The 23,809-nt window shown below is 40.8% G+C and overlaps 1 protein-coding gene across 3 annotated transcripts in view; it reads right to left on the reverse strand.

Annotated features, from left to right (window-relative positions):
* Positions 1-23,809, reverse strand: part of Dtna (dystrobrevin alpha) — a 349,673-nt gene that overhangs the window by 142,625 nt on the left and 183,239 nt on the right. The window contains exon 3 of one of the 3 annotated variants that reach the window (XM_055625818.1): positions 16,399-16,442. The exons of 1 other annotated variant lie outside the window; for it this stretch is intronic. In XM_055625818.1, the coding sequence (XP_055481793.1) occupies positions 16,399-16,442 (44 nt within the window). Of the gene's footprint in view, positions 1-12,196; positions 12,337-16,398; positions 16,443-23,809 lie in introns of those variants that run through there. One more of the 3 variants, XM_055625820.1, reaches the window with a different exon arrangement.

A 23,809-nucleotide genomic window follows, 5' to 3' on the forward strand; every position in this document is an offset into this window, starting at 1 on the left:
GAGTTAAGGAATAAAAATAGATAGAGAATGACAAAAAAAAAAAAAAAGAAAGAAAGAAAGAAAAGAAAGTAGATACATTCTTCTGTAAACATCCATTAAGGGTGGAACAATGGACTGTGTCTCCTTAAACGGTGAGCCAAAACAAGCCTCTTCTCCCTTGTGATGCTTAATGTTGATTGTCAACCAGAAAGGATCTAGAATTACCTAGGTTATCCATGCCACTCCTCTCAGGGGTTATCTTGATTAGCATAACTGAGGTGGGAGGAGCCGCCCTTCAAGTGGGCAGCAACATCACCTAAGCCTGGATTCTGGGGGAGGGGCATGGGAGGAGAAGAGGGAGGGAAGGCAGGATTTGGGGGGAATGAAGGAGGGGCCTACAGCTGCCATACAAAGTGAATAAATTGTAATAAAGAAAAAGTAAATAAAAGTAAAAAGGAGAAATTTGCTTGAGCACGCACCTTCATCGTTTTCTGTTTCCTGACTGAAGCTGAAATTCGCCCAGTTGTCTTAAGCTCCAACCACTAAGACCTTCCCCATCATGACAGCTGCACCCTGGAACTGTGAGCCCGAGTAAACCCCCTTTTCCTTAAGTTGGCTTCCTGCCAGGCATCACATCACAGCAACGGGAAAAGTAGCTGATTCAACTCTGCTCATACCAGAGATTCTGTCTCAGCAAGAGAACCAGCCATACAACCCACTGTGTGGAGACAGTCATTTCTAACATCAGTTTCCTTCTGCCCCTTCCTGCCCATCTTCTCCAGTGACAGTGCTGCATGCCACATGCTAGTTTGTAAAAAGCAAATTGTCTCTCAAGACACTTTCTTACAAGGTTCTTTGAATAATTTTTCATCATGTGGATACATCAAAATTTATTTAACCATTCCTCCATTGCTGGGTATTTGGTTTTTCCTACAATTTTAATGTTTTAAATACTACTGCCATCATGATCACTGTTTATGAACTTGGGGTAAAACGATTTCCTTTGTAGAAGTTCCTAGAAGTAGAATTGTTGGGTCAATGGTTATAAACATTTTAAATGAATTAAAAATATCATAAAACTCTTCTAAGGGGAATTAAGTAAATCCCATTATTGTAAAATAATCCTCAGTAAACTCCCATTTTTGTAGCTGCATAGCCTTTATGCAGTGACTTTACTTACAGATTTCCCTAACGTGAGACATTTCCTTTTACTATTTTTATCATTATGAGTGATGCTATCAAAAGATTATTTGTACTTAAGTCTTTGTGTTCATTTCAGATTATTTCTTCAGGGGGCCCCCAAACCAATATTTTTTTCAAAGGCTGCAATTCTTTCAGTTTGCACATGTACATTAGGGCCACAGACTCCCACCCTTCCCAAAAGGATGTGGTCATCTTTCCATGCTGTGTGCTCCTTCTTCGCATGGGGAGGCAGCACAGCAGTGGCTCAGCCTGTGGCAGTGGACCGGCTTTGAAAGGAACAGGGACCTCTGTCTTGTAGGATCGTCTTGGGGGTTAACCGATATGTCCATTTCTAGATGCCTTTCCAGGAAAGTTCTTACCATTATTGGCTATTACTTACACATTTTAAAAATCTCCCTCATGCCATTTCTTTGACATGGGAATGCTTAAATGTTCATGCTGTGAACCGTAACCTAGATTCTTATACCATAAAACCTCTTTTATCTCATAGATCATTAAAAATTCTTCTAGATATTTGCTCAAAAGGAAAAAAAATCAGCTTAAAAACATTTACATGGATTTCCACAGCAGCTTTATTTGAATGGGCACACACTATAAACAACCTGATTTAGAATAACAGGTAAATGGGAAAACAAGAACTTATTTAAGTAATAAAAGTAATCATGTTTTGATATGTACAAGAATGTGCCCAGATCACAAAATGATTATACTGAATAAAAGAAACCAGACAAAAAGTGTTCACTAGATAGCTTTGTGTACATAGATTTTGGAAAATCAAGCAAACAAGCAGATCTGTGTTTGCCTGGAGCAGGAGAGTGGGAGGCATTGCCAAGAAGCTTGAGGAGGCATTGTGGTGATTTGTGTTTTCAGCGTAGCGATTCTAGAGAGGACTTGGGATGTCTACAGTACCTCAACAATTTTACTTGCATAATGTAAGTAGTATAGTTTATCACCAATGATATCACAAGAAAGCTGTTTGAAAATTTCTTTTTCTCTATTAATTCCTAAGCTTGCTTTACTGTATCTAATTAACAATGACTTAGTTGTCTTTTATTTTACACCCTAAACTGTTTTTTCTTCCCAATATTATAACTGCATAATAAATTTCTTTCTTATTGGTAAGTCTTTCTTACCCGGCTTATACTAATCCACACACAAGCATTGCTCATATTGTCTACACTGTCTCCAGGGTTTTGTCTATATTAACACCCTCTCTAGTTGTAGTCCAACTTAACTGTAACTATGTGAAAAACTCAAAAGCTGGTAGATAGGTTTTCTCTTTGGTTTAGTCTTTCTCTCTTGCTCCCTGCCCTAACCAAAGGATTATATCAGAAGAGACTATTTAAACTCAAAGCATTGCTTTAACAGATTACTAAAAACTCAGTGATAGATGCTGAACTATTATATATATATATATATATATTTAAGTGCAGCCATGCTAGTTAAAGAACTTCTAGTTTAGCTAAATTGGAACTACTTGTTACTGATGGTCATGTGCTGTGTTTTTTTCTTCCTGCCCAGATTTTAATGGAGAATTAGTAGAGGTAGGAATATTTCTTAGCTCTGTAGGAGGAAAAAAAAAAAAAAAAAAAAGACATCTAAGCTCAAGGGAAATGTTGGGTAATAGGTGGGTGCAAAAGAATTCACAGGGCATATGATCCAAAGGTCATACATACAACTAGAAAGACAGTAAGCATTTCATAGGCAAGATAAGGTTATACTGTGTCTCCTTGTCACATGTATAAATGTATGAGAGAGTGGTTTGGGGCCACAATAATGTCATTTTTATTAATTTAGTGTAAGTTTAACATATCTGTCCCATCATCTGGTTTTGCCCACTTGAGTTCACCTATCTAGAGTTTTCCATTCTTTCATATTACTGTCCCATGCCGGGAATTGTTATTGATGACTATTCTTATCTATTTAAAAAATAAGCAAACTTTACAGAAATGTAAAGTGTCAGAATGATTACTTGGAGGGGTACAGAGCACCAGTGATCAGGTAGCTGACATTTTTTAAATACATGTATGTATATAGAGTATTTTGGGAATACCCTTAAGAAGAAGATTTAACTTGAATAATATTCTGAAGAGATGAAAGAGCCATTTATTGGAAACTACAGTTTCATGTGTGCATGCACATCTGGCCATATGTGTGGTGTGTATATGAGGGCGTGTGTGTGTGTGTGTGTGTGTGTGTGGTCAGAGGTGCCTTCCAATTTTTGTTTGAGATGGTCTTTCAATGGCTTGGAAATTCACATAGAAGGCCAGTCTACCTGGCTAGCAAACTCAAATTTCAGTCTGTCTCCATCGCCCATCTCCCCACAGTTGGGTTTCCAAGCATGCCATCCTATTTGGCTTTTAAATGCATTTTTTTTTTTATTGAATTCTCTTCTCTATGCAAGCCCTTTGTCTTTCTGCCCCTGTTCCCCCCAGGTCTGATATCAACCCTCCTTTTTCTACATGCTCCCTCTCTTGCCCTGTTCTCTCTCTACGACCACTTCCGCTGTCTCTTCTCTTTGCAGTTCTGAGTGGGAATTAATCTTCCTCTCTTGGGTTCTCTTTGTTACTTATCTCTTTCAGGGATGTGTGTTGTAGTATGTTTATCCTGTACTTTTGTTTGTTTTTGAGACAGGGTCTCATTGTATAGATCTGACTGGCTTAGAACTCTCTTACATACACCATGCTGACCTCAAACCCACAGAGATCCGCCTGCCTCTGTTTCCTACCTGCTGTGATTAAAGGCGTGAACCACTATGCAGGGCTATTTTCCTTCATCTTTACCCGTGCATGAGTCCCCTGACTAGTTATCCAGCACCTAGTGGTCAGCTATAGAGACATTTGCATTCACACAGCACTGAATGGACTCAGGTTGTATTTACATACATATTTGAATTTAAGTATATGTGAATGTAACCTAGAACCTCTGCTCAGATGTAGCCTGTGGTAGCTCGGTAACCAATTGGTTTCCCATAGTGAGGGGAACAAGGATTATTTCTAACAGGAACTCAATGACTGGCTCTTTGGCCTCCCCACCCCCCAAGGGAGGAGCAGTCCTGTTAGGCCACAGAGGAGAGCTTTGCAGCCAGTCCTGAAGATACCTGATAAAACAGGATCAGATGAATGGGGAGGAGGTCCCCCCTATCAGTGGACTTGGCAAGGGGCACGGTGGAGAGGAGGGAGGGAGGGAGGGACTGGGAGGGAATGAGGGATCGGGACACGGCTGGGGTACAGAGTTAATAAAATGTATAAGAAAAAAATAAAATAAAAAAAAAGTATATGTGATAACAATGGTTAAAAAAGGAGGCCTTGAATTTGGGGAGTGTTGGGAATGGGAGCAACAAGAGGGAGGAAAGAAAAGAAGAGGCTGATGCTGTAATTATAGTTTAATTAAATTAAAAAACCCCAGCAAATGAATAAATAAAGCAGGGGTGCTATCTACTTTCCAGGATTGCAGGAGATTCAGCTATAATGTAATGAAAACACTTTCTGAACTGTGATTCACCACACAAATGTTAGTTACTACTATTGCTAAAAGTCTGTTACTTCTCTAGACAGTGAAATAACAATATTTGCATAGGGAGCTGAGGTGGAGGCTCAGTTGGCAACATGTTTGCCTTGCAAGCATGAGGGCTTCAATTCAATACTCAGAACCATGTAAAAATCTGCATGGTGGTGCCTGGTTACTATCTAAGACCTGGGGAGGAGAAGGCAGGCAGATCCTTGAGTTTAATGGCCTCCCCTAGCTTAACCAACAAGGCTCAGTTCTCAGTGAGAGGCTCTATCTCAAACCAAACCAAACCAAACCAAACCAAACCAAACCAAACCAAACCAAACCAAACCAAACCAAAAGGGAAATGGCATAATCTAGTTTATCTCTATTTCTGCAATAAAACATGCTGACCAAAAGCAACTGAATGGAAAGAAGCCAAAGCGGGAACCCAGATTGGTACCTTAAGCAGAAACTATAGAGGAACACTGCTTGCTGTCTTGCTGTCTTGGTCCGTGTTCATACTTAGCTACTCTTCTGCCTAGGAATCTGACCAGACAATCTGCCTAGGAAATAGTACCAATCACACTGAGCTACTAATGTAGGTCCTCCTACATTAATTGGTAATTAAGACAGTCCCTTACAGACATACCTACAGGCCAACCTGATGAAGACAATTATCCAATAGATATCTTGTTGCAGGTAATGGTTCTAGGCTGTGACAATTTGATAGTTAATCTTAATTAGGACGTAGTAGCAGAGACCTCTGGCCTCCATATGCAAACACACAAACAAGTTTCAGAGATACTTTTGGAGGCTACTTTCTGATCCCTCTTGTCACCCTCCTGTGGCAGTTGGTTAGCACACTTGCCCGGGGACAGACATAATTAGTCAACACACTCGCATTCTCCCTGCAGAGTAGTCATAGACAGAGGTGTCAGGGTAACTACCAGTTTTTCAGACTTAGGCCTTTGTTTACTTTCTATTCCACAATCTTCTGTATACCTCTAGAACCACCCCTCTCCCCAACACACACTCCTGCTCTCCCAAGCTACACTGTGCTCAAATCTCTTTGCTTCCGTATGTGGCTTATTCATCATCCACAGCCCACAGCAGCAGCACCCTCCCGGGAACCCAGCACAACAGAAGCGTTGTTTTAGCCTCGCCTTGTGTCTGTACGTGTCCCTATCTTTAATTCTGCATCTGTCAGCATGCACATTTCAGTGAGATTTCAAGCCAACTAACTGTCCATGGAATTCCTCTAGTACAGAAACTGACCATCTACGCACACCCAGAAATCCACATCAGGAGGAAATAGATCCGAGTCCGAGTTTGCACTTGGGTCTAACTGAGTCTGCCTGGAATTGCTCACTTGACCTTGGTGGCAACTTCTTTCTCCCTAGCCACACAGAATGAGGCTTTGGCTAGCCACCGACCTGATGTTCCAACTTCTCAGTTGCTACCTTTGGTTGGAAAAAATGTCAGAGCATGCATTCAGTTTCTAGCAAGATAGCAGTGAACAAAGTCATGTATTATTCAAATCCCAAGCATGAGAGGGATTTCATTTTCCCTCATTACGCCCATGAGCAACAGATATTCCTTGTTAGAAGGTCAGAGTCCTGCAGGTGTCTTTGTTGATTATTTCAACGAAGCACATTATTTGAGGTTGAGACTTAGCTATGTCAGTCAACTTGATTGACAGAGTTTCAATAGAAAGAAGTTTCTTCCACTTGTAAGGGGAACACTCCTATGAAATAAAAATAACCACCTTTTGTAGACAATAAAGAAGCATGGAGGTTTTAGTGTCAGAAAAATTTCATAAAGATCTCATCTCATTTATGTGACAGCCACAGACGTAGGATGTGCCACACAGTTGAAGAATGAAGATGATGTAATCGTATTCCTTTCTAACAGGATGATTGGGGCTACTCTTGTTAGAAAAGCTTGCATATTATAAGAAGTGCTTGATTTCATTGGCCATAATGATCTTTCTCAAATGCATACGCACTGACAATTTTTACAGGGGCTTAAAAACCTATGTTAGATGTTTTCTACTCAGTTTATTGTAAAGACAGACAACTGATAAAAGCCTTCTCAGATTTGCCCTTTACGAAGTCTGCTAGACTCCCAACTACACTCATCTTTGTTTTGGATGGTAACCAACTCGCCCCTCCAGTAAGTCCTCATTCTGGTCTACCATCTATGCTGCTGCCATTTGAAACTCATCAAGGGCACACAGCTTCAGGGCACTCAGAGTGAATTAGTTTAAACTCTATGAAAGAGTAGGGAGGTGGAGACTCAGTGTGGAGACTCAGCATGGTGGACAGCATTGACTTTGAGCTGACATCCCAGAACTGAAATTCCCGGGGCTCCCCTCATGAAGAAATCAGCACCTGTTTCGAGTCCTAGGTTGTGGAAAGTGTCAAGTAGCACAGATGAATGCCTGATGCCAGGTTGTCGGCGTATGGTTATTGTGGTGGCAGTGACGGTGACAGGGGTGGTGGTGATGATGGTGACAGAATTGGTGGTGATGATGGTGACAAAAGTGCCCTTTGAGCACCTTTCTGAGTTTTCCATTTGTTTAAATTGTAGCTATTTGAAATACATAATTGACAAGTGTCTTTTATTTACATTTTTTTGGGGGGGGGTTCTCTCATAAATCTCTTCCCTTCCAATATTTTATTTTCCCCTTCTCTTTCTGCCTTTCCCTTTTCTTCTCCTCCTCTCCTATCCTTTTCTAGTGACTTTTCCTATTCCCTGCCCCTGTCTGCCTTCCTTGGTTTGTTGTTGTTGTTTTGGGACAAAGACTTGCTAAGTAGTCTAGTTTGGGCTAAAGCTTGCAATCTTCCTGCCTTGTATCATTAAGTGCTGGGGTTGCAGGCACACAGCATAACACTCGGATGCCACTTTATCTCTTTCCTAGATGTTATGAATGCTATTTCTAGCTTGTCATTTGTCTTTTGATTTTCCTTAAAACATTTCCCAGAAGTAATATCACTATTCTGATGCTGCTTCTGCCATTGAGGCCATGCTCTTCTACTCCAAGTTCTGTATTTTCTCTATTACTTTCATGGATCCTCACTCTATACTGGAACTGCTAATCCATCTATCACTTCCTCTCATGTGTGAAATAGGCAGAGGTGAGATTTTTTTTCCTGATTATAATCTCTCTTCAAATAATTCAAAATCAAGAGGTTTGAGACTTAACATACTGTTTAGAACTAAAACTTTAACATGTAAGATAATTAAAATATTAAAGGGGCATAGATTGTGAACATTTCATTACATTTATACCAGAGTCAAGGATTATAATATGACTCTGAAATTATTATAAAAATGAAACCAAGTGAATGCTCTTTATACACTAAAAATATTACAAGTGACTTTTTCCCAGAAATTGAGTTTATTCTCTTATCAGATACTGATTGTGCAATTATTGATGAGCTCAATCGTTTCTATGAAAGCCTCTAGTGTTTATATAAGAAAACCAGCATCATTTTATAATACAGCAATTTAAGAACACAACAAAACACATCTTTTATCAGTGATTTATAAATGCTATTAATGGAATTAATTAAATTTGGAAGCGTATTTCCGAGAACCAGACAATGCATTAGAGATTTCTATTTTCTTTCTAGAAAATATTGTCCCCTTATAAGATTTAGAAACACGTTCTCTAAATCCATGCCACGCTCTAAATTAGTCACAATTTCCATTGTCATTCTCACCAGCATTATGACCATGGCATCAGTATTTTTTTTTTTTTTCATTTGAAAAGTTTATGAACCACTAAAATGAGTCAGAAGTCCAAACCTTTCATATAAAAATTACAGTGGTCAATAATAAAACACATTTTAATGAAATAATGTTAAAAAACAACCCTTGGTAATGGTGCAAGAGCTGATGCTGAATCCTCATTCATTGGTTACTCATCGATTGTCTCATGAATATTGTCTTAGCTGGGTGTGCAGCACACGCCTGTAAACCCAGCACTCTGGGAGGCAGAGGCAGGGGGATCACTGTGAATTTGAGACCAACCTGGTCTACAAAGTGAGTGCAGGATATATTTCTACACAGAGAAATCCTGTTTTGAAAACAAAACAAAACAAAACAAACAAATAAACCAAAGAATGCAGGTACCAAGTGGCTCTATGGAGGAAGCTTCCTTTTAAACACTGCCTTAAAGTTTAGTTTTTATTTGTGTGTGTATACGCAGGAACAAGTGTCATGACAAGTGTGGAGGTTGGAGGACAAGCTTGTGGGTGTGATCATTCCCTTCAAACTCTGGTGGGCAGACCTATGTGGCAAGTGTCTGTACCCTCTCAGCCATCTTGCTGGCCACCTAAAAGCAACTTCTCTCTTCTGACCTCTTTGTGACAATGGCTGCAGAGATGCTTACATATGGTCTGGTGTCAGATGACATGACAACCTGATAGCGGAATGTAGATATTTTTATAAAACACAGTTCTTGCTAAATGGTAACTCAAATTAGGGCTGAGACCGTTTAACTAAAGGTGTGTGTGTGTTATGTAAGCTAATAGAACGAATTGTATATTGTTCATTGAGCTGGGTAGTGGTGGTGCACACCTTTAATCCCAGCACTCAGGAGACAGAGGCAGGCAGATCTCTGAGTTGAAGGCCAGCCTGGTTTACAGGTTTCAGGACAGCCAGGGCCACACAGAGAAACCTTGTTTTGAACTCCTCCTGCCCCCACAAATGACCTGTATTTTAAACTTGGAAGAGTTAAGCGAGAATATTTTTTACTAATTCAACCTTGTATGTACAACTCAGTGCTTTTCTTTAAAATATATTATACTTTTTTTTTGTCAACTTGATATAACCTACACATAGCTTGGAAGAAGAAACCATAATTGAAAAAAAATGCCTCTATAATATTGACCTGTAGACAAGTCTGTAGGACATTTTCTTGATTCATGATTGGTGTGATAGGAGCCCACTGGACCTATCTCCACTGTCCTGGGGTGTGTAAGAAAGCAGGCTGAGCAAGGCAATCTTCTATGGTCTCTGCCTTAGTTCCTGCCTCCAGTGTTCTGTTTGAGTTTCTGCTGTGAGTTCTATTCATGCTAGACTACAACTGCAAGCTCAAACAAACCCTTTGCTCTACAAGTTGCTTTTACCATGGTTTATGATTACAGCAATAAGATTAAAATTAATTAAAATTTATTCACTTTGTATTCCAGCTGTAGTCTCCTTCCTCATCCCCTCCTACTCTCACCCTCCCTCCCTTGTATCCTCCCATGCCCCTTCCCCAGTCCATTGAGAGGAGACATCCCCCTCCCCTTCCATCTGACCCTAGCCTATCATGTCTCATCAGGAGTGGCTGTATTGTCTTCCTCTATGGCCTGGTAAGGCTGCTCCCCCTTAGAGGGAGGTGATCCAAAAAGCCAGTCACTGAGTTCATGTCAGAGACAGTTCCTGTTCCCCTTACTAGGGTACCCACTTGGACACTGAGCTGCCACGGGCTACATCTGTGCAGGGGTTCTAGGTTATCTCCATGCATGGTCCTTGGTTGGAGTATCAGTCTCAAAAAAGACCCCTGTGCCCAGATTTTTTGGTACTGTTGTTCTCCTTGTAGAGTGCCTGTCCCCTCCAGGTCTTTTATCTCCTCCTTCTTTCATAAGATTTCTTGCACTCTGCCTGAGGATTGGCTATAGAAGCATCTGCTTCTATACCCTGCTGGACAATAGAAATCTTAATGAAGACATCTACTTAATATCTTAGGTACTAATGAGAAAGGAGTCTAGACCATTGAAACTTTTTACTTTTTGTCATTTGAGTCATGTCCTTTCTTTGTGTTTTCTGCCTTCCCTTTTTTCACCCTCTTTTTTTCTTTCAATAAAAACAGATCATTCTCTCCTCCCCCCCCCCAGATTATTATTATTTTTAAACCTAAGATGTTACCAGCTTTGGAGAATTTCACATTATAAAATATTTTATGAGGTCTGATTTTTTACTGATTTTTTTTGGGGGGGAGCTTCCTATTCTTTAGTAATAACAACCTACGGCAGTGAAATATTTCATGTCTTGAAGGACATGCTGAAAGATTGTTCTGTATTATAAATAACATGAAAAAGACTGAATTCTGAAGGAAGCATTAATCTTTTGCAAATGTGAGTTGTGATTATACTGCCTTTGATATTTGTTCTCATGGGAAACAGTCCCTCATTTAAAAAAAGCATGGCGAAGTGTGTCCAGAATAGTGACTATAACGCCTAGGTGAAACTAGGGAGTTAGTTTGGACACATTAAAACTGGAGACTAAGGAAACAACAATAAAAATGGAGCATAAATGAGTCTAACAAAATCTTCTCTCTTTGAAGAAAACATAGTAACATGGCTCATCTTGGAACATCGTATTGTTTTTTTTTTTTTTCCTATGTGTTAATTAGTGGCAGATAATTGATTTTATCTCACCAAGAAAGTATTTTTCAAAGATTTTTCTTAGCGGATGGTGAACAGGCTATAATATCAGCAAATGTTGTGATTGTTTAGTCATATTTTGCTTTTGTCAGCTGCCAAGACAACTTTGAATGGACAAGAGAAGTTGTATGCTTCGCCCTTGGCTAAAAGTTAAAAGGAATGCCATTCTTTTGAAGGAATGAAGCGTAGAAGGTTAGTAAAATCTATGAACCAGAGAAAGTTATCATTAAGGATGATTTCTCTTGTTCACAGGCTTGCTTGGGGTATCTCAGAGCCTCCTCCTTGAGGTAAGCTGCCAGGGTGACAAATCAGGAGGAGGTTTCTGTGCTCACTCTGGGATTCCATGGTGCAGCAAGCCACATTGCATTGTTTACGTTCGGTTCTTGCAGCTATCTCCAAGCAAGGGTTCATTTTGCACTCATCTATAGAGTATTTACTTCTGCTTTGAATTTCTCTGGTCGTACACATACAGTTGTAATACATTAAAAAAAAAGAATGCAGGTAAATTGATACACACGGTAAAAACTGCTGGTAAAATGGAACTCCTAAGCTGGATGTGGCTGGCAGTCAGTATGAGGCGAGAAAAGGCTGCACACGGTGAGTTCACTGAGCAATCTGCCTGAGGACCTGCTTCTGCTTACATTAGCAGGAAACAGTAGCTTTGGACCAAGGGCTCTGAGCAGAGCGTTTGCCAAGGACAAAAGAAGAAAATGCTTCACTCAGTCCTACACTGATCCGAAAACACTAACAGCTCTTTCTGCTTCCTTTCTGTTTCTTTCTTACACACACACACACACACACACACACACACACACACACACACACACACACACGAGAGAGAGAGAGAGAGAGAGAGAGAGAGAGAGAGAAACTACAAATTCACAACGCATTAGAACATGAGACTTTCCAGTTTAAAACAGGTGAAATTGGAGGTGGAGAACTTGGGAAGGGGGCAGCAGAAAATTTTTCTGTGCCTGTGTGGGAATGGGGGTGGGGTGGGAGTGAAGCCAGCAGTGAAACTCCAACCAGCAAGTTATGCTTCAGAGGTAAGAGAGTTCAGATCGGAAGCTCCGATTGCGCCTTACCTGGCTTTGTAGTTTAACGCACCAACATGCCCCTAATTCTTCCGCAAAAGTGCTACATCTGCTGAATGCTGCGGTTACCGGACCTTACACACTTCCACAGCAGAAACTCCAAAGTAACCTTTAACTTCAATAAAAAGCTGTGTTCATTCTTCCCCTTGTGCTCAACACAGCAATCTAATACACCTCATCATGTGGTCTGTTGCCATGGCAGCAATGAATCCAGCTGCTGAGATACAAAAGACTCTGACAAAAAGTTGCTTTTTCCCCCTCCACCCACCCCAACACACTCAGATTCTTTCCCCCCTGTATGACAAGTCTAATCTGAATATTTTTTTTTTCTTGCTGACTCAACTTCATGAACTAGGAAAAAGAAAGATGGAAACGAGTAACAGGTATAAGAGTACCAGGGTTCCCAAAGCATTGAAATGCACAAAATAACTGTATTCATTTTTAAATTGCCACTGAAGTCTCCAAATACTAACCCTTACCCCTTACTTCCGCTTACTAGATATTTTTAAATACCAGTTACTAATGCAGTAGGAAATATTCCCACAGCCATTTTCAAAGCATTCAAAACACATTAATTTAGTCAGTAAACAGGCTAAACGTACATCAGTACACAGGAGGTTAGTTTCAAAGCGTATTTTTTTTTCCTAATGTAAACTTTGATATCAGCTTAGATGTGGGAAGAAAAAATACTTTGTTCCCTTCCTAGCAGCTTCTTTTTGACCTGTTTGCCTGCCAGAATGAACTAAAGTGAGCCCGGGGTCTCTGAGTTGGGCCAACAGCAATTCTAAGCACTTCTGAGGAAGCCCAAGCCCCTGCCTGTGAGGGCACAGTGAAGGGGTTAGTGAACACCTGTCCTCTGAGGGAAGCTGATGGAGTCCCCTCAAGTCACAGTTCTTTCCTTCCCTCTGCCACGGCCAGTCGAAGCTCTGTCATCCGGGGCTGTGGATTTGTCCCTCCGGTTTTTTTCTTGTTGCTCTGCAGGCTTATTTTATATCTTTCTCGGTGTCACTTATGTTTCTTTATATATGGTCAGTGCATCTGCCTTCCCTCCCTGGATGCAGGATTTCTGAGGAAGAGGAACCTTGTCTCGTTCGTCTTTCCATGCCCAGCAGCCATTAAAATCTAGGGAGGATGGCGTGTGTGTTTTACTCCTCAGTGTCTTGGAGGAGACAGCTCTCCAGGGCTGTGTGTCCAGCACTTCTGCCTTACAGACTTGTCCTGAACAGTCCCTCTTAGAGGCTGGGAGAGGAGTTCTAAGGGCAACTATGAGCTCAAGCAGATTTGGGCTAGAAACCTGATACACACACACACACACACACACACACACACACATACACACACACACACACACACACAGAACATAAGAACATGAAGTTGGTGGGGCATGAGGTGAGGGAGATCTGAGGGAAGTTGGGGATGGCAAAGAATATGATGAAAATATATTATATGATATATTTTAAAAGCAAATAAATATCTGTTTCTAATTCACTTCATGTAACTTCTTCAAAACTCTGTTTACTCCTCTGCAAAGTTCTGCCGTCATTTAAAGGGAAATGCCAAGCATGCAGCTGAAAGCATACTAAATGCTCAATAAATTCTGGCTAGTATTATGTAGGCTGGTTATGAGTTTTTGTTTGTGAACAAGAGAAAGAGTGAGAGAGAGAGAACTTTCTCTTGCTGATAAAACAGCATTTTTTTTTCAGCACAATGCACATACATACACTCATCACTTATATACTCTATAATATGGGTTTGGGATACAATACAGTGTGAATATAATGAACACTTTTGGGGAAATAGTGAGGGCAGCCTGTTCCTACCCACAGCATGTTAAATAGGAGCCACTGGGCAGTGGAAAGTGTGAAAGGGACTGGGAAAAGAGGGTTCAGCTTGGGAGTTGATATTTTGCATACTATAATTATGAAAAAAAAAACCCATTCAAGCAAGGGTTATTGCAATCTTTATATTGGATTCTTAAAAATTGCCCATCTTGGGAGGAGGACCTCCCCTATCATTGGACTGGGGGAGGGCATAGGAAAAGAGGGAGGGAGGGTGGGATTGGGAGAGGATGAGGGAGGGGCTACAGCTGGGATACAAAGTGAATAAACTGAAATGAATATATATAAAACAAAATAATTTAAAAAAGTGCCCCCCACTTAGGCTGGCGATATGGCTTGGTGGGTGAAGGAGCTTGTCATTAAGTTTAACAACCTGAGTGGAAGCCCTGGATGCGCTTGATGGAGAGAGAGAAGAGAATCTTGAAGGTAGTCCTCTGACCTCTAGACATCACTGTGGTCAGTGTCCTGCCTACCCTACACAATAAATGAATAAATGCTAAAACCAATTGTTGTAGCCAGGCCATTTACTGGTGACACTTTTGCGAATTAAACGGAACATAGGAAATAGCCACTCTAAAAGATTTCAGAACAGAAACTATACATGTTTGTTGCATTTTAAATAAGTTATGTGAACAGTAGCCTTGGCAAGTTCACCTTGATGTGTAACAAATGCTGCGAGCGGCTCACCAACAAAGACTCTTGGCTACATTTCTCCACCATTGTAAAACTCGGGAAATTATCAAGGAACAGATCCAAATGTGTAAGAAAATTGGCACGAAAATCCTGTTGAAGGCTGTGAGGTAAAACAGCAACAAGGGTCAAAAAGGCTGTAGAGCGGAGGGCACATAACAGCAAAAACACACCCACAACTTTTCATCACAGGAAAGCTGCCAGAATAAGATGTTATGCCTTGTAAGGTTTCTCTATCATTAAAAATGGAAGAAAGAGAAGAAAAGCCTCACAACAAATCAGCTGAGATTAGAATTGGCTTTGCCCCAGCCCTGAACAGTCTTCCAGTGTGGTGACTCGTGAGGATAGAATGCTAGGAAATGTGTGCAAGAGAACATGCAAGGAGGCAAGGGCAGCCACACTGGAAATTAGCACCCGCCATTCCTCTTCAGGGCTGTGGCTGAGGAGAGGCTGGTACAGCCACACTGTGAATAACTCATAACCTTCCCCACGTGTGGCTGGCTGAAAAGAGGCCCTTTTACTGGCCGTGTCCATTTTTATTTTCATGAGTCTTTACCTGGTGTTTTCTTCTACAGATGGCTTGTGGGTGTCTCTCGTTGCTCTTCGTTTTGAAAAACCTAACGGCTTATCATTCACTTAGTCCCTAGGTACTGCCCAGCGCGCTCAGTCTGCCGAATAGTCCTCATCGCATGTGAAAGCATCTTGCTTGATTTCTCTTTCTTTAAACTCCTTTCTCACGCATGTTAAGATGGATTTGTTACCTCTTTGTGTGATCTTTGTGTAAGATAACCCACCTATGCTGATGAGGATCATTTAATTGCTCATAAAGAATCCAACCACTGGGGCAGAAATCATGTCTGGTGACACCAGTGATGATTAGGAAGTGACCCTCAGAAAGTCTCTTTGCCAGACTGTGGTTCCACAGAAGTTTGAGGAAGCCTAGGAGGTCACGTACTTTGCTCCTCCTTGCAGGGCAGCGTTTTCAATTTCTATGCACTCAAGGTATACACACTGCTCCTGGAGCTCACAAGTTTGAGCTCTGCAATGCAGCTGCCCCCCTTCACCCCCAAACACTGACTGTGGAAGTTACTAAAATCAAAACAAGACAAAACAGTTGGAGTCCCTGCAGATGCCTTTTTTTTTTTTTTCCAGATCACATTCTAAAACTGCCCTTTTCTTTTGAATGCCACAAAGTCCTTTATTGTTAGGGTGCTGGTTTATATTAAGTGGCAAATCTTGTTAACAATAACGCAAGAAGATTGCAATCTACGGAAGAGATTTTGCAAGCACATACTTTCTTGGGCCACATTGAGCAGCTGACCTAAAGTGTTCTTTGGATATTAAGATCTGTTTATACTTGATGGTTTTAAATGAAAGAATGGGGCTGTTGCTGGCTGTGTCTATTTATATGAATAGCACCTCATATGTTTTAAAAATGCACTGTTTTCTTTTGAGTTATATTAATAGGTGTATAAAGAAAAAAGTTATTTTTTTGTCATAGAAAATATCTATTCTTAAATAACACTGTGAACTTGATGGCTTTGAATCCTGTAGAAAACCCTGTGTGGGCTTTGAACCAATTTGTTGTACTCCTTTATGGGAACTGACCTCTACACTTCTGATTTTATAGTTACTTCTAGATTCAGCCTCAGAAAAACAACTTACTCAGCTTTTAAACTTGACCACGAAAAGTTGTACTTCTCATCCATCTTCTCACGGAGGATATCAGTATGTGTTTATGGCAGAGTAGTTGGGGAAAAAAAACATAAAATCGTGAAATAACATTAAGAACACTCATAATTCAGTCCTCAGATGTAACCAATATTGACACTATTTGTTTTTCATGTGCATGTAGTTCCTTAGGTATTACTTGGGACATGCTATGAATTTTTTGGGTCAGGAATAAAGGGATTAATTGAAAGTGACTGCATTTTGTTGTTACTTTTTTTTTCCTTTCTTGTTAAAGCTTTTTTTTAATTTATTCACTTTATATCAAGATCATAGTCCCTCCTTCCTTTTCTCCTGGTCTCCCATCTTCCTTTTCCACCCATTCTCCCTCCCCTGTACCTCAGGGAAAGGGACTTCTCCAGTTCACCGCAGATCATCAAGTTCCATCAAGACTGAGCTAATCCTCTTCTCCCTGTGGCCTAGGGAGGTAGTCCCGCCAGGGGGTAAGTGATAAAAAAGCAGGTAACAGTCCATGTCAGAGATGGTTCTCACTCCCCTTACTAGGTAACCCACATGAAGCTTGAGCTGCCTATCAGCTACATCTGTGTAGGAGAACTAGTCTATGCATGGTTCTTGGTTGGTGCTTTAATTCCTCTGAGCCCTGATTAGTTGATCTGTTGGTCTTCTTATGAGGTCCTGTCACCTCCAGGTCCTTCTGTCCTTCCCCCCACTTTTTGCCCAATGTTTGACTGTACGTCTCAGCATCTGTTTCGATCAGCTGCTGGGTGGAGCCTCTCAGAGTACAGCTATGCCAGGCTCCGGTCTGAGCAGAGCAGAATATCATTAATAGTGACAGGAGTTGGCTCTCTTCCAAGGGGTGGCTCTCAGGATGGGCCAGGCATTGGTTGGACATTTCCTCCATCTCTGTTCTATCTTTATGAATGCATATGTTTGTTTTTCCATCAGGGTCAATCCATACCAACACCTCTGAGCACTGTATTAGTTACTTTTCTCATTTCTGTTACAAAATACCTGACAAGAAGCAGCTTGAGGGAGAAAAGGCTGAGTTTGGCTCCTGGATCCACAATTACCATTAGGGATACCAAGGGATCTGCTCCCTCCCCAGCACAGGGATTACAAACATGGGCCACACCACATCTGTTGCTGTTGTTTTCTCTACCTGGTTCTGAGAATCTCACTTAAGTCTTCATGACTCAAGGCAAGTGATTTACTGACTGAGCTATTTTCCCAGTCCCGTGAAACTTCATTCTTAGAAGAATTCCTTTTCTTATTCTGAATGCACAGTGCTACAGATCATTGCTTCACAGTTTCCTCTGCGAGCCTTATGCTGAATGAGGCGCCCTCCTCAAACACAATGAACTTTAATCAAATGCATCCTGAAGGTACTTCCTGGACTAGATACAAAGAAATAGTGCTAAGATCTAGATGTGGAAATAAGAATACAGGTAGAGAAAAATTCAACTTCAGATATTAATCCACAAGAAAGAATATAGTCAACCAGTTAGATAATGGGTAGAAAATTTAATAAGGTCAAAGTTGGCAGAATGCTTAGACAGGAAATCACCCACATAGAACCTTCACCACGCTTGGAAAGCATTTGTTATTAAGATCTTAGGTGTGTTTTTCCATAATGTTTTACTCTCTGTCTAGTGACTTGGAGTGCAGTGGCAGAGAACCCACTGTTCTTTGTAGGAGGAAGATGTTGGTCCCTCCCAGCAGAGCTGTTTACTAAGATTCCGAGAAAGCATCCTGAAAGAAATGTACCTTATGGAGAAAATTGTGTGAATGGAAGCTACTGGCAAGCTAATATCTGAAAATGTGCTTAATATACTTAATCAAATTCCATCATTAGAATAAACGTAAAGGCGTTTTTCCTCTAGAGTTTGTATGGTTTGACCCATACTATGAATGTGGGGGTACTTTCAACCTTTCTGAGCACCCATGGCAATTGTGAGAAGCCACTGTCAGCTGATACTGCAGAGGCTGATCCACCATGCTGAGGAGCACACTGGGGTCAGTTGGGAGGCAAGGCGCTCGCACCACACGTCAGCCTGGCCAACTCCTCACAAAAGCAATGCATTGTCTTTAGAACCTCATGGGGACTTGTGCGATGGGGAAACTGGAGAAGGTAGAGTCATGAGTGAACAATGAACAGGAAGAGAACTGAAACAGGAGCCTGTCAGGGAGGCCCTGCAGCTTTTGAAAGGATATCGATGAGTAAATAATGGTGAACAGGTGTTCATCATTTCTTATTGAAGCCAACACAATCTACCTTGGCCGGGTTAGATACCAGAAAGGACATCCTGATGTAATATTAGACTTCTGGCTTATAAACGTGCAGCTGGAAAGACATGACACATATTAACATGAAGAGTGCCTTTAGAAGATAGTGGCCAGTTGTTTTTGCCATACAGATCACGTAACTTAACATTTTCACAAAGGCACACGCAGATAGGGAAATCCTCTTTATTATGTGCTGTGGTTTGGCTTGCCCACCTGTAGGTTTGTACACTGGGGGCGGGGGATAGGGGGAGAAGAAAGAGGGAGGATGGTATTGGGAGGAGATGAGGGAGGAGGCCACAGCCAGGATACAAATTGAATAAATTATAATAAATGATAATAGTAAAAAAGAGAAAAAAACCCACAAAACAGAATCTTGAGCACAAATACTGTTTGCTTGTGGGCTTCAAGCTTCATGGTATCTCCTTTGTTTGTGTATGTGCTGTATGTGTACATACCTGTGTAAGTGCATGTATGTTTGGAGGTACACCTGTGAGTGTACATGGGGGTGGGGTGGGGGGAATGTCATATGTATCTCTTGAGGCCAGAGGACAACCTCAGATATTATTCTTCAGGTTCTGTCCATTGCCAATTTTTGCGGCAGCGTCTCTCACCAGCACAGGCTTTACCACGTGGTAAAAACTTTCTAGGCAGTGAGCGTCAGAGATTTGTTTGTCTCCATCTCCCCAGTCCTAGGACCCCGAACATTTCCCATCATATCCTGCTTTTTACTTTGAGTTTGCAAGGACAACACATCACTGACCGAGCCACCTCCCAGCCTAGCAGTGATTTCTAAACACAGCAAGAGAATCAGAAAATAAAATCAGTAAAAATATCTCTAGTAATTTATAACCCCTCTAGTCAGAGTTAACGTTAGACGTTTACTTGCTATTATCTGTCCTTATACAAACATGTGTGTTGATTGTAAAACGAATGGTTAATTTTGAAATTAAATAATCATTTCCCACCGTCGAAGGAATAGACTAGATATCATTACCTAACTTGCAATGTTAATTTTGAGTAATGGTTCCTCTCTCTCTCCACAATAAGCTTGGTAAGATTCCTATGGGAAGAGAATGCAGCCATTCTTTGTGAAAGACTATAACGGTGTGCTTATTTCGGTTTGCACATTATTAGTTGAAGTGAAAGGGTTAGCGAGTAGGTCCAGGGAGAGTGTGCATATTGATACCCTGATTTTAGGAGTTGGATTTGACCAAGGAAAGCTGAGTATTGACATTCTGGTTGGGCAGGGGTACTCGAAAACAGAACCAGAAAAGCTCCCTCTGATGGGAGAATAGGCTTTAAGACACAACGTCCTGGGAGAAAAAAAAAATGAAGAATGAAAAAAAAATGAAGAAATCAGGATCCCTTCTGAGAGGGAACCTCACAAAAGCTAGAGAAGGGATGCATGGAGAGTGGGCCAGGTCAGAACAGGCATCAGAAAAAGAGATAGAAAAGTGTGGTATGAGAAATGAATCTGAGACACAGAAGCCCAGCCCTCAGCCTACGTTGTCTGGGTTGGAGCCCATCAAGGAAAGAGAACGTGCTGTAGGACACAGAATCTGTGAAATCACAGTGAAACACAGAATGCTGTCTTTTCACACCTCCTCACCTCTGCTCCAAATACCAGTTACAGAAAGCTCACGAGAATCCTTAAGCCATAAACAAGTTCATAACCTCCAGCTGGAGATTGTCAAACCAGTCAAATGAGGCAGAGAGAGCGCTTGGTCACAGGGATCCTTGCTATCTGGAAAGACACAGGACTTACTTGTTTGATAATTCAAAGACTAAGACTAGCAGCCTTGCTCTCTCCTCACAGGAAGGAACACAAAAGGCAAACAGAGAGCAAAAGAGAAAAGTCATGTTAGTGAGAAAGGGACTTTCATGGAGGGAATGCCACCTAATAGTTCATGAAATCACTTATTTTTATTAATCTTGTGCTAGAATTTAGAATTTGTGTCCTTTGTTGTGTTGTGGTGTTTTAAATTGTATCTCATTAGAAAAGGCTTTTTATCATTGTCCTTTTTCTTCCTAAAACTACAGCATTCTCTCTACATTGACAAGAGTTTCTCTACGGCATCTCATGCCTGTAGCCCATATGTGCCTGTGATCCCAGCATTTGTTGATGTGGCTGATGTGAGAAGAATTGCCCTAAGTTTGAGGTCAATCTGGGCTATAGGAGAAGAGTCTTTCTCTAGAAAAATACAAGGACACATAATGCATGTGTTGCTTATGTACCCAACCTGCATTCTCTCTCTCTTTTTCTCTGTCTTCAACTATAGATCTAAGGAAACTGTGTAAGCCAATCATGGGTAGCCAGTGTCATGTCAGTGGAATATGAAGAAAAACTGCTGTGGGACGTATATTGAGATGAATGTATGACGTTTCACTTGTGTGTCTACTTAACTGGTACACTCGATCCACAGGTTTTGGTCAAATACTATTCTGAGTATCTGTAGAGGCTATTTAAGAATGAGGTAAATATTTTATTGCTTTTTCCCAGTGTTGACTTTGCTCATCTAATCCCTTGAGAACTGGAACAGAATAAAAAACCAACCAACCGAACAAACAAGCAAAAATAAACGAACAGGAGAGAACAGTCTTCTCTGCCTGATCATTGGCTTTTAAGCTTTGACATCTGTCTCCACTTCCCTTTGAACATAGATGGAACTCATACTGCCAACTCTTATGATTTCTCAGGAACTTAGGTTACAAGTTGTCAGACAATTCTCCATAATTGCGTCGGTCATTCTTATTAGCATATCTTTCTTTCATTTTTTCCTTTGAAATCTTTATTTTTAAAAAGATAAAACTTTTTGAAACATGAATTTATTCCAGATTAGATAATAAATGAATAATTTACAGAAATAATATAAAATAATTGCATATAGAATGTCTAAGGAGACAAAGATAGAAGCATTACTCTCTACTGAAATTATTCCCAACAAAATCACAGAAAATAAGAAATAAACGTTTTCCTTGCCTGACTTATGTCATACAGTTTTCTTTCTTTTTTAAATTTATTTATAATAAACTACATACAGTTATAAAACAATCAGTAAAGTCATGTAGTTATAGTTTCACAGTTAGGCTTAAGTTGTTTAGGATTTAAGAAAATATTTTAAGCTCTAGAAAGATGTTTTTTAAGTTGATAAATAAAAGATATAGAAAATGAATTAGGTACAAAACTCTCCTAAATAGGAGAGATAGTATTTTCTTCAAGGTTGCCAAATACAAATGGGCTAAACATTTTGAATGTAACTTTTACAGCACATCTTTAAGTGTATGTCTATTTGTCTCAATGCGTGTGCATATTCGTTCTGTTTCTTGGAGAACCTTGAATAATCTACAAGTCATGTTCCTAGAAAAGTCATGTCCAGGGCTAGAGAGACAGCTGAGTGGTTAAGAGTGCTTTGTTGCTCTTGCGGGAGAGCCATGTTTGGTCCCCAGCACTCATGTTGGGTGGCTCACAACTGCCTGTGATCCCCGCTCTAGCCATCTGACACAGTCAGATGGACAGCCACTTGCATGTGCATGAATGCACACGTACACATACACAGACATACACGCAGAGAGAACTTAAAATAAATTTATGCATTTAAAATAATTCACATCTACTAGAAAACTCAGAACTCATTAAGAATAGTCTTCAAGCTGGGCATGGTGGAGCACGCCTTTAATCCCAGCACTCAGGAGGCAGAGGCAGGTGGATCTCTGTAGGTTTGAGGCCAGCCTGGCCTACAAGGCAAGTTCAGGACAGCCAAGGCTACACAGAGAAACCCTATCTCAAAAAACCAAAAACTAAAACAAAACAAAAGAAAGAAAGGAAGAAAGGAAGGAAGGAAGGAAGGAAGGAAGGAAGGAAGGAAAAAGAAAGAAAGAAAGAAAGAAAGAAAGAAAGAAAGAAAGAAAGAAAGAAAGAAAGAAAGAAAGAAAGAAGGAAAGAATAGTCTTTAAGAAGCAGGAAGAATCATAGTGAGAGCATGAAGACTGAGACATGCAGAAGTCAGAAAGCCAAGTGAATATGTATGCACAGGCTTGAATGATGCAGGCCCAAAGAAAACTCAAAAGGGGCTACTGGGAAAGATTTTTTCACCCAGAAAAGGATCACAAGAAGAAATGAAAATGTTTGCACATTGGGAGAATGGTTACTATCCAACCATGGAACACTGAGGCACGGGATGAGCCCATTAAAAGCCTGTGAGGAGACAGAACCAAGCTAGTGACCATAGAAATGCTGTAAGGCAGATGCTAGACCAAGTGAAGCAGAAGGTCAAGGGAACTACGATTCAACAAAGTCATTCTCTGAAAATACTGCCTTTGTCTTTTTTTTTTTTTTTCACGCTGTTGATGGGGGCAGAGCGGTTATTTGTTATGTTTTGGTGAGTGCTGTCTAAAGCGAGCAGCCTTCCTTCCTGTTTCGTGACGATGGACCTGGGTTCTTTGCTCATGAAACAGGCGACAAGCAACAAGGTAAACTCCTCTGACAGGAAGAAGTAACTGCACAACCCTTTGAGTACTTGGATGGGGTTGTACTTGCTCCCCATCCCCCACAATGTCTGCTATCTGTGACCCCAGGATCTCCATGCATACATCAAACATTGGAGGCAAGATGGGACCTTTTGTTTCATCTCATGTGCTAGAGACAGGATCTCATGCAGACTGGGCTGTGATCCTCCTGCCTGTAGCTCCCACGAACTGGGATTACAGGCGTACACCTCCACACATGGCTGCTTTGTCTTCATTTTAGTTCTTAAATTCTTGTCCTGAAATCTCGTTTTCCTCATCGAAGCTATCTTATGAAATGTGCTTTACATGTTTTTCTCTTTTAAAGAACTCTTCGTTTTTGTCTCTAACCTCATGGCCTCTACTCTAGCCCAGGTTCATATTCACTTTAGGAATAATGGGCCACAATTTACCATCTTGTCAGTATGCACAGTTACACACACATTTTAATACAAGCATCTTGGAGACCAAGAGTTTTAGGGAATATGGATGAAGGAAGGGACATGGTGACCTGATAGAAGCTGAGTTTGAGTCATCCTTGCTCAGATTCAGTCCTCTTCTTGTTGATTGCCTGGCCTTAAGGAAGCCATTTAACCTGCCG

Source organism: Psammomys obesus, unplaced genomic scaffold (assembly GCF_907164565.1).
Source record: "Psammomys obesus unplaced genomic scaffold, mPsaObe1.curated_primary_1811, whole genome shotgun sequence".
In the NCBI taxonomy this organism is placed as follows: domain Eukaryota; kingdom Metazoa; phylum Chordata; class Mammalia; order Rodentia; family Muridae; genus Psammomys; species Psammomys obesus.